This window comes from Pimephales promelas, chromosome 12 (assembly GCF_988280905.1).
Source record: "Pimephales promelas chromosome 12, fPimPro1.hap1.1, whole genome shotgun sequence".
Lineage (NCBI taxonomy): Eukaryota > Metazoa > Chordata > Actinopteri > Cypriniformes > Leuciscidae > Pimephales > Pimephales promelas.
The window spans coordinates 27,991,968-28,003,323 of NC_142780.1; the positions used below are offsets into that span (position 1 = coordinate 27,991,968).

The 11,356-nt window shown below is 36.3% G+C and overlaps 1 protein-coding gene across 1 annotated transcript in view; it reads right to left on the reverse strand.

The window, feature by feature from the left end:
* The window catches only part of eif3ea (eukaryotic translation initiation factor 3, subunit E, a), a 41,307-nt gene extending 41,135 nt beyond the window's left edge, over positions 1-172 (reverse strand). Inside the window, exon 1 of the mRNA XM_039650819.2 lies at positions 14-172. Within this exon, the coding sequence (XP_039506753.1) occupies positions 14-103 (90 nt within the window). The 5' untranslated portion in view covers positions 104-172. The remainder of the gene's footprint in view (positions 1-13) is intronic.
* Between the last annotated feature and the right edge of the window lie 11,184 nt (positions 173-11,356).

Genomic DNA, 11,356 nt, shown 5'->3' on the forward strand with positions numbered 1-11,356 from the left:
GTTACAAATATACCTCTTTTACTGAAAGGAATTCCAGCAGTGGGAAAACGAGATGCCTGTCCAAAAAGTGGGCGATTTTGGTGGTCAGATCGTATTCCGCCATGTTGACTACGGAAGAGGACGCGCTTCAAAAGGGAGAAAACTTTATTTAAACCAGTGTTCACACAGTACAAAGCGCCATAGGCTGCAGGTGTAAGTGAAAGTCACACTGTATCAGAGAATAAATATACTGTTTTAAATTGAATATGGTTTACTCTGTAGCTTTATTCTATATTTTTATTTAGCATAAAGTAACAAAATAAACAGAAAATAAATAATTTAAGAAACCGAACGAAATTGTATTAATAACTTGACTATTCTTCGCTAATATAATGAAGTTAACAAATGAAACGGAATGCATTAGTTTAAATAATAAAATTTACTCAACTGCATTTATAGGAAAGAATAAAATAAACTGACCTTTAAAATAAATAAATAATAGGTTTAATAATTAGCCTACATTTCGTCTTTTGTAAAAACAAAATAATAGAAGAAATTTAAAGAATAAAATAGAATAATATTTTAAAGAATTAAAATAGAATAGAAAATTAAAGGCAAGCGATTTGTTCCAGAAACATTTTTTGTTATGTTGGGTGGTCATGGTTATTTTCCAGCATGGACAAGATAACAGATATCATGACTTATTAATGATTTTAATGCGCAAAATCTGACGAAACAGATATATAGTCAGGAGATAATTTTTCTTTCTACAGCTCAGATATAGAAAGTAAGCCTGTGAGGATTATTTCATTTTATTTTATGAGAGAGAAATAAAAATTATTTATTGTACTCACAAATAGAATAAAATAGAAAAATAAGTTAACTAAACTCTACATGTATACAATGGAAATAGCCTACTACAACAATCTCTCCTAAGTGTGTAATTCTCTGATAGCCAACTTAAATAGAAGCACAAATGCTATAAACCTTTCAAGACTTTATATAATTTGACTGCGGAATTGATACAATGAAACATTTTATTTCTAAAGGGGTCAAGTGAACTTGGTGATTTTAAAAAAAAAAAATCCAGCTGAAATAATGGGCCCCTTCCAGAACCCTCTGAAATTCGTCCAGCAGACGAGTATCAGCGAGAGTTCCAGAGAGAAGCGACCTCTTTCTGGAACACAGAGCTACCTTCACTTCAAGATCAAAACAAAACGGAGGTCCAACAGGAAAAAAAGCACACTCGACGGCGTTACTGTCAAAATAATCATGCAATATGGGCCTACCTCAATGATAAATTGAAGACAGGAGCAGAAGAGCATCCAGCGGGTTTTATACTCCTCACTTCGGCAGCTGTCTCATAAAGATGCCCATGTGTTGCCCATACACCGCAGAGAAAAGCCAATATCAGCTTGGTCCATCTCTAATGGGTTCCACAGGCACCATGTTTACTTGACAACCACACGGCACTGTCCTGGATCCCAAAACAATTTCCCTCTTGTAACATCGAACCCTTGTTTCTTCTGCTGTGGAATGAGTCACAAATGTAAAGCTGTCACTTTGGCCAACTCTGTTTAACTGGGCAACTCTGAAAGCACCATATGTAGTTAAAGATGTCTTTGTTTGAGGATTTATATATCCAAACAAAGCCCTTTTATTGTTAAACGTGTTCTGTTGTATTTTAAATACGTTATTATTTTTTGGACAAACCTTTTCAGACATTTTGAATGGTATTCAGTGGAATGCAGAGGTGGACAGAGCACACAGCTTTATTACTTGAATAAAAGTACAGATACCCCTTCCTCCATTTTACTCAAGTACAAGTAAAAGTACTAAAGTCAGATGTCCACTTAAGGAAAAGTACTGAAGTACTTGTTTTTAAAAGTACTTGAGTATCAATAGTAAGAGAGTACATTTTCTAAATATAGCATTACTACTGCCACAAAGCTTTCATTCATGTACAGAAACAACCTATATGGAGTTATGAAAAATGTTAATACCTTATGTCATAGATATATACACTAGAAGTCACCTATGGCAGTTCATTAGAACGAATGCATCAATAGAGCCGCCATCTTGGGACAGGGGAGCCCCTCCACTTTAATGCATCAGCATCAATGAAGACAAAGGTCTAACAGAAATAAAAATCACCATAAATCATCATGAATGCATTTTTTTGGGTTCGTTCTAACGGTCAGACATGTATTTACCATTGATTCCAGGAAAAATAAAAAAATTAAAAAACATTCTTCCTAGTTCAGATTTCATTAGTGTGAAGATCATACACAGCACAAAGGTCCACCACCATCAATTAATTCGAAGTAAAGGCAGAGTTAGCAGCGTTACCTACCTACTTCCTATGACAAGACCCCTGTTCCAAGATGGCGGCGGTTTCGACGCATGCTTAGAACCCCAAGGTGACGTCTAGTGTATATGTCTATGGGGGAATGTAAAAGAAATTGAAAGTAAAATCAAGTCATTTTCATCTTTTTATTGTGTTTTATTGTGATTTTCATTGTGATTTAACATTTTAAGAAAATTTCTGAAAATTGAAATGGCGAGGTGGGGCCATGGGTTGATTCCCCGAATGGACCTGTTGCGTCTTTATCCATTGCTTCGTCCATGGTTTTGTCTCTTATCTAAATCTGACCATTGGCGGAAAGCTGAAGGTGATTGCTGATAGGCTGTCCTAATCAGTGGCGCCTGCACAATCCAATCCAGCGCAGTCTCATCCCAAGACGTCATATAACTGACGTCTTGGGACTTCTTTTGACCATACGTCAACATCCGCATTTTTAGGGTACCCTTAAACGTCGGTTAGATGACGTTATCAGATCCTAACCCCACCCCAGACCTAAACCTACCCCGTCACCTAACCGACGTTAAAGGTAAAGCGTCAGTTGTGTGACGGCCCAGGATTGTCAACTAACCGATGTTTAAAGGGTTAGTTCACCCAAAAATGAAAATTAAGTCATTAATTACTCACCCCCATGCTGTACCAACCCCGTAAGACCTTCGTTCGTCTTCGGAACACAAATGAAGATATTTTTGATTAAATTTGAGAGCTGTATAACTACCACATTGGCTGCCTAAGGGACTGCCTTTTGACGGCCCAGAAAGTCAATGAAGAAAATGTTTAAATATCCCAAGTGACTACCGTGGCTCAACTATATGTTTATCAAGCGATGCGAATACTTTTTGTGCGAAAAAACAAACAAAAATAACGAGTTTATTCGACTATTTCTTTTCTTCCTTGTAGGCCAGAAACGAGACTTCCTTAGATTTCCACGACGCATGCTCGAGAATTGCGATCTGAAGTAGTGTAAGCTGGTGTAAGCAGATCGCAATTCTCGCGCATGCGTCGTGGAAATCTAAGGAAGTCTCGAACGAAGGTCTTACGGGGTTGATACAGCATGGGGGTGAGTAATTAATGACTTAATTTTCATTTTTGGGTGAACTAACCCTTTAAGGGTACCCTAAAAAGGCAGATGTTGACGTATGGTCAAAAGACGTCCAAAGACGTCAGTTATATGACGACTTGGGATGAGACGGTGTTATCCAATCACGTTTGAGAGTGAAACAAAGATTTTTCCTTTATTGTTTATTTTTGTATTTTTTTTTTAAGAAGTAGTAACGGGTACTCACGGTTATGGATAGAAATGTAGTGGAGTAAAGAGTGCAATATTTGCCTGTCAAATGTACTTGAGTAAAGTCATGAATACTCCCCAAAACTGATACTCGAGAGAAGTACAGATCCCTCAAAATCGTACTTAAGTACAGTCCTCAAGTAAATTTACTCTGTTACTGTCTGGCTCTGGTGGAATGACATGTTAGTTTTGAGGTTGAAAGGTTAACATGATTTTGAAATCTCTTTGTAACATGGGAAATATCACATCAAAATGTCGTTGCTTTAGCTCCGAGCCAGTTTTCACAGTCTTTGTGTGTGTGCATGAGGTTTCCTTTGCAAACCAATCAGGTTTTTCTTTTTTGAGAATATTGTTTGCAGTCACACCCCACCATACGTTCCCACAACTTCCCAGAGTTCATGAGAAAATCCCTTTGTCCAAATAATTCAGCATCAATAATGCGTTTCTTGCATGCGAGCATATGCACGGCGATAGCCTTGGAGTTTTTACAAAAGAAAAGCCAGGAGCTCATTTACAGTATTTAAGCCTCTTATTTTACTTGTTTTATAATTCTCAAAGAGAAAATTTATTTTCCCTGTTTCAACAATTTGGCACATCAAACCTATAGCTGGCACTCTGCTTGAGAAGACCTCCATGAAAATTATTGTGAAATAATTATCCATGGCTTAACATAAGGAAATTACCGGCTGTTACTAAGTGGTTTGGTTTAACTGCAAATAGGCACCATGTCGAGATTGTAAATGCTTCGACTCTTAAGGTGGAATAATTTTTTTCCCCCCCAAGTATTCCTCTGTCTCTCTCAGGAATAAAGGTGTCTTTTTTTTAAATGAAAGGGATAGTAACACGTTTTATCAAATATAATATCTTTCTAAATTTGATTGGCGTTTCAAATTGATCTTATTATTATGTTTTTCATTTCCAAATATAAGTACAGCAAAGCGGTTTTATTGGATATTTCAGAGCGAATGCAACCAATATGCTGAAATCAGCAAATAGAATAATCAACTGTTTTTTTTTTTATATTAGTATTATTTTGCTTGTAAACTTGATAAGGCAATGACTTCCAGAAAGAGTCCAATTTTGGCAAAGGCTATTGGAAAAGGAAGGAGCAATAGGTTAAACACGGCAATAGAATACTAATTGACATTAAGACTACTTTTGAAAAATTAATTCTGAGGCCAAATTGCTCTGGTTTCTCCTGTTTCAACCAGCCAATCATTTTAATGAAGGAGGCCCTGGAGTGCAGCATTGGAAAATCCACGTTTACCCTCTCCACTAAACAAGACTGAGGCTAGAAGAGTCAGAGACGGCGGGCGTGATGAAAATGAACCTTTTAGTTCACTTGCATGTCCGTTTTAAAGCTACATGTATAAAACCCTTGTATTAGGGTGCATATTCTTTTGAAGCAACCTATTTGTGACATGTAGGTGGAAACAGAGGTGACATGTGGAAATGGAGGAGTAATAGCTCCTGAAGACTGACACATTAGCTAATACTCCAGAACACGTGAAACCGTTGCTTATTAATATCTGTGGTTACAGACCTTGACCAAAAAAAACAGTGACTAACAAAAATCACCAAAATATCTTTAAAGAGCAGACTACAGATTTCAATTCAAGGTGACGCTGCGGTGTCCCATAATTTAAGCGGTACAAATGCAATGGCACACACACACAAGTTCTCTTGGCGTTGGTACCTCCTTAACAGTTCATTTCATCACAAATAGAGTCATTTATAAAGAGGAACTGATTTACAGTGAATCATACAAAATTGTGGCTTTGTTAATGCACGGGAAACTGTGAGCACTATACATTAGGTGATTAAATTGCTGATGTGCCTTTGAGGGAAACGTACCCATTGCTCCGGAAAATAGAGGCCTTTCTGCATTTGCAATTGGATGAAGTTAGTAAACCCAAATCCCTCTGGATCTTTAAAGGCAGTGTTTTAAAAGGAGGCCTAAATCTAACCTAAATTGAATGGCGAAGTGTTGAATGAGCTTATGGTTGAGGGTATATTTCCCTCCAAAATGCTGTAAATCAACTCGAAGTTAAAAATGGACTCAATTAATATATTTGCATTATCTTTCTTGATGTTTTTGGACATGCGATGTTTATGTAGGTAGAAATGGATGGTTTAAATGTCTGTGGTAGACAATAAAATGTTTGCAGGAAAAGTTCTGATTGCCCCAGATGTTGTTGCTGCTTTTTTACAACTCTTCTGTCTGGAAACTGCACTATGCAGATGCTCCACAACACGTCGGGAGGGAACTCTGCACACCCACGCTCCATCTCCACCCATCCCAACTGAGAAAAGTGGTGGGTATGACCACAGAAATAATAACTTGCACAATTAAGTATTCCACTCTGAGTGCACACGCATAAATGGACATCTTTCTTCCTTTCACTATCATAAACCTCAATCCTCAAAATAAAAAACCCAGCACCTTACATAAGACTTGTAAGTAAAAACCACTGCTGCATTGTATTAAATAAATCACACTTGACAGTTACAGTACACGTAGAGACTAGGATTTTTACATGACCAAATACTGTGTTCAACCCTGTAAACGCTGTGTGCTATAGGACTTCACAATAAATACAACATTGAAAATTGCATTATACAACTTCACAATAAATAAAGCAAAACACTGTTACAAATTGGATTGCTTTATGAATGTATTTATTTACTAATTATATAAACATTCTGTTATATAGAGTCACTAGAGGGCCAAATTACTTGAATTATTAAGTAAATATTTAATGTTTTATTTGTTGAATACCTGAATTTATTTTATTATTTAATTAACGAGTAATTTGGCCCTCCATTGCTATACCCGTTAATTCATTCATCAACAAAACACTGAACATTGTATTATACCACTTCACACTAAAAATAAATAAATATACCTCATTGTATGTTTATATTACGTGTGAGTGGAAGTTCATGAGAGAAAAGGCGCCGTAGGCCCTTCATTAACTGCAGGGAACTATTGTTAAGTGCCGTGTCGTGGAGACCCCTTGTTGTTACTTATCTGACTCCGTCGGGGGGAGGAAGATTGGAGGGTGGTCCAGCAGCCGCGTCTGCCCAGTTTCTCTGCACCTTTGTGTGGGCGTCTGCTGCCAGGCACTCTCAGTCTCCCCAACCTGGGAGAGATGAAGGCAGACTTAATGAGGAGCCATGGTTGGCCCACACTGTGAATAAGAGGGGAAATGCCAGGGACAAAGTACATTTTGATTGGATGCTTGTAAAAAAAAAAAAATATATATATATATACACATATATATAAATCATGTGTGTGTATATATATATATATATATATATATATATATATAAATCATATGTGTATATATATATATATATATATATATATATATATATATATACACACACACATTATACACTGCATACTCCAACTGGACTTAATCTCAGTGCTACACAAGCTTCCGATAAAGTATTTTGCCATTGCAAACTGTGGTAGTAATATTTCTAATTTCTGCTGATCAGAAATAATTACATTATATTACCATTTTGTTTATTTTATACATTACTAAACAGAACAGTTTAGATGTGATATCAGTATCGAACAGCCAGTCGACATGCTGAGAAAGAGTGAAACTCATTCAAAGCTCATTAAAATTATTTCTCACGAGAGAAGCAGCGCAATTCACTTATTAAATAAACATATTATAATAGTAAGAATTTAAACAAATTTACGTCTGTCATACTGTCTATGAAGGAGTACAACTAAAAGAAAATGTCTCGCTACTGTACATCAGTGCAAGTATAAGTTGTGAAGTTATTTAATATTTATACAGTTGATCAAGGTATATAGAAAATTGAACATGTAGTTAAATGTAGTCATTTTATAGCTTCATCTATTGATTCTAAAGCGTATTTATGTTACTTTTATATATTTATTAATTTAAAATCTGCGTAACAATAATTGATGAACTAAAATTGTACACATGTGATCGATTAAGGGTATAATAATTACAATTTCTAAATCATACAAATTTATTATTCTAAATAAGCATTACTAAAATCCAGATGATTTTAAGTCTTTAAAAGTCATTTGCTGATAGTGACCTTTAATTTGAAGTAGAAACAGGTGGAGTGACTTAAATGGTGCCTAAAACCCGGGGTTGGCGCAAACTCTGGCTAGCCACATAAACCGGCTTGGCCCAGATCGATGGCCAGCGTGGGACAGTTGACGGAAGTGTACTCGCCTGATTGGGCCAGTGTCGCATCGCATCGTCACAAAAGTTAATCATTTGCACATGTTTTTGTTTGGCAGGCCAAGTACTAATTCTAACCACTTGCCACTAAAAATAATCCTTGTGATGAGCCCTAAACAATGTAGGCTATCACTAATATAAAGAAGGCTATACAACGTTTTCCAGTTCGTTTCAAGTCGGACATAAGCGGATATTGTTCGAGTTTGAGGCCTGTTTGATTCAGAAAAAATGATTCCTTAGATTTGTTCCCGAATCGGAAATCTACGGTGGCCGAGAGACCTCCATAAGTTGCAACTGAAGAAAACACGTAGGCTGTGCAAATAGAAAAACACCTGCAAATTAAGAAAACATCTTTATCAGTTTCACAACACTCCAAATATGACTGCTCCAAATAACGTTAACACAACCAAATAACCTACAGAGATTCCAGCTCCACCCCATTACGTGATGCTTGCCGAAATATGTGATACGACCTAAAAACATGGAGTAACGATGGTAACTCAAAATTTATGTTTGAATTGCTCTTTGCATGGCACTAAATTAACATGTTATTGACAGCACAATTGCCCAACTGTTTCTTTCTTTTTTAAAAGCGCCTCAGTGCAATTCATGACGTGGAATGAAAAAATGATAAACATAGTAACACTGCCAAACTTTTCGTGAAAACCCATCACCCTGTGACAGCTGCCTTATTAAGTGGAATACACTGCCAGACAAGTCTCCAGCTGCTTTTCATTGCTATATCAAATGAATCCAAATCAATTGCCTCTGAAGACGAATACCTCCATCATGCATGCGTGATGCCTCAAAGTCAAACCTACGCTTTGGGCCTCAGTGCCAGTCATATGAATTTAAATTATTTCCCCCCTGATTTTTAGATATGCATCACCTTGCTCTTTGGACGTGTCTAGCAATAAATCAACATCCCAGACCCCTTATCCCATGTCCGATGCTGACTTCAGCACTGTTGTATTTGATGCCAATGGACTTGGGTTATCTCTGGAGCCAAGGGGGTGAGCAAACAATGCGGACTCACACAGAACCTCCCATTGCACGAGCACAGCAAAGACAACATCTGCATCGCACATGTAGCCGAAACCAGAAGAACACAATTGCTTGTTCTGAGAGTTCATGTCAAGACTGCATTTTAATCGCTTTAATGATTTAATGGAAAAGTTGAATGTCCAATAATGTTTTTGTGGGCCTGAAAATGCATCTGAGAGATTGTAAAAACGTGATTGAAATGAACCTCTACTACTAAATACTTAACCGTAATGAAATGCATTTTAAAATGTATTATTCTACTTCATATAGTAAAAAAGTATTTTTTTAATCAAATATTCTCATTTGGCAAATTATAAAATTGCATTTCTGCCTCTGTTGAATTTTCAGCCAAAAGCAAAAATATCCACTAATTGGGCTTATTTGTGTACATTTGTTTGTTCATGTTGTTCTATTCATTATAAGGGTCCCTGTTGATGCAAAAACCCTTTTATCAGGCCACTAGTTCATCTTATTTATGTGAGTTTTTGTGAATGTTATTTTCAACTCATTTAATTCCATAATGTGATATATTTCAGTGATTTATTTCAGGGTGAAACTGTTCAACAATGTCGGGATGAATTTGATTGTGTATATCCATTTGAAACTGACTGGATGGTGAAATACCAGAATGGTAGTATCAGTTTTGATTTCATGCAAATTTGAGATCAGTATGGTTATTTTTTTTAAAGAAATTAGTTATTTTATTCAGCAAGGGTGCATTAAATTGATCAAAAGTGATAGTAGAGACATTTATAATGTGACAAAACATTTCTTTTTCAAATAAAAACTGTGCTTGTTAACTTTATTCATGAACGTAAAATATTGAGTATCAAATCAGCATAATTTCTGAGGGATCATGTGACACTGAAGACTGGAGTAATGGCTGCTTTGCCATCGCAAAAATAAATTACATTTTAAAATATATTAAAATAGAAAAAGGTTATTTTAAATTGTAATAATTCACAATATTGTTGTTTTACTGTATTTCTGATCAACTAACGGCAGCTTTGGTGAATTGAATTGAACGGAAACTACTTTTAAAATGAAACAATCATACAAACCTTTTTAAAGTTTTGAATAGTGCATATTTTTAGTCATTTATATATATAACATTTTCAATGTAAAAACCGATAGCAAGTAAGGCATAGAACAATTTTAGCATCACTTTATCTGGGAAAAATCTGTGATAAAAGGACAAGAAAAAGACAAGATGAATTTGATTATAAACGTTGATGGTCGTGCCTTAAATAACACATAGATGAGGCAAATATGAAGCAGCTAAAAATGAAAATACTATGGTGCTAACTTTGCATTTTTTAAACGCACCAAAACCTCAAATGATTGCCGACCCCCTGAGGACGTAGACGTCTTCAGTTGCAACAATAGCAGAGAAGGGCCAGACCGCCGCTACTTTGGATACTGCAACTTTGGATAGACCTATTTCTGTGGAGAATCAAGCAGTGGTCTTGTGAAATCATTGTGCTTCGGCTGCTCTTCACCGCCAGAGTAAAGTTGAGGAAATTACAGACGTGCTATAAAAACAAACTGTATTTCCAGTGGTTTCTCGTAATTGTGCTTACTGTTTACAGAGCTGGTGACAACAGTCCTTCCTTTGTATTGGCGTTGCTATACAGTAGGTGTCCTGTATCGTGTCTGATCTGGCTGTGCTTTGCAAACCCCAAAAGACACATGGGAAGACTAAAACATCTTTATACGGCCCGAGTCCAAAGAGTGACAGTGGCATGGGTGAGTTGTGGGTCATGCTCTATTGCCCTCACATATTGAGGGCAACTGAGGCGTGACCCATTCGGTCTCAGGAAGTGTTTTCCTAAACGAAATGTGTTCCAATTGAGGACGGGGAATAATGTGCAGTGTCGTGAGCTTAAGAAGTATTTCACAACAGGAAAAAGGTTTCCAGGCTGTCAGCTTAAATGAGGTGCTCTTTGGTTGTGGTTTTACAGCTTTAGAGCACATGTTGGAGTGTGGAGAGACAATGCAATAGCTTTTCAACAGGCCTTTGTTTTCTACAATCACATCTTCTCCAGTAAATGGTGTCTGTACATTTTTGGGGAGATATCACGAACCAAGACTACATGCAAATTCATATTAGCATCCATTCCTATTTTTGATGTCACAAGAAATAGTTATAGTGTCCCAAGTAGGCCTATTAATTGTTCGAAAATATCTTTTGGCCATGCTGCCAAACATAAATTATGTAACAGAAAACCAACAAAATATTATTAATTGATTACTTTTTCCTATATGAGCTTTTTGTTATTCTATTTGTAAAATAAACCCTGTTTCTGTAGTTTACCAAAAACAAGTACCTTGACCAAGTTCAGTGTTTTGTTCGTTCTCAAATTTAAAACATTTTCCTCATATTTTTATGGTTTAGTTGAATTTGTAGGGTCATTAAAAATAAACACTTTTAGTCTACTGTATATAGAT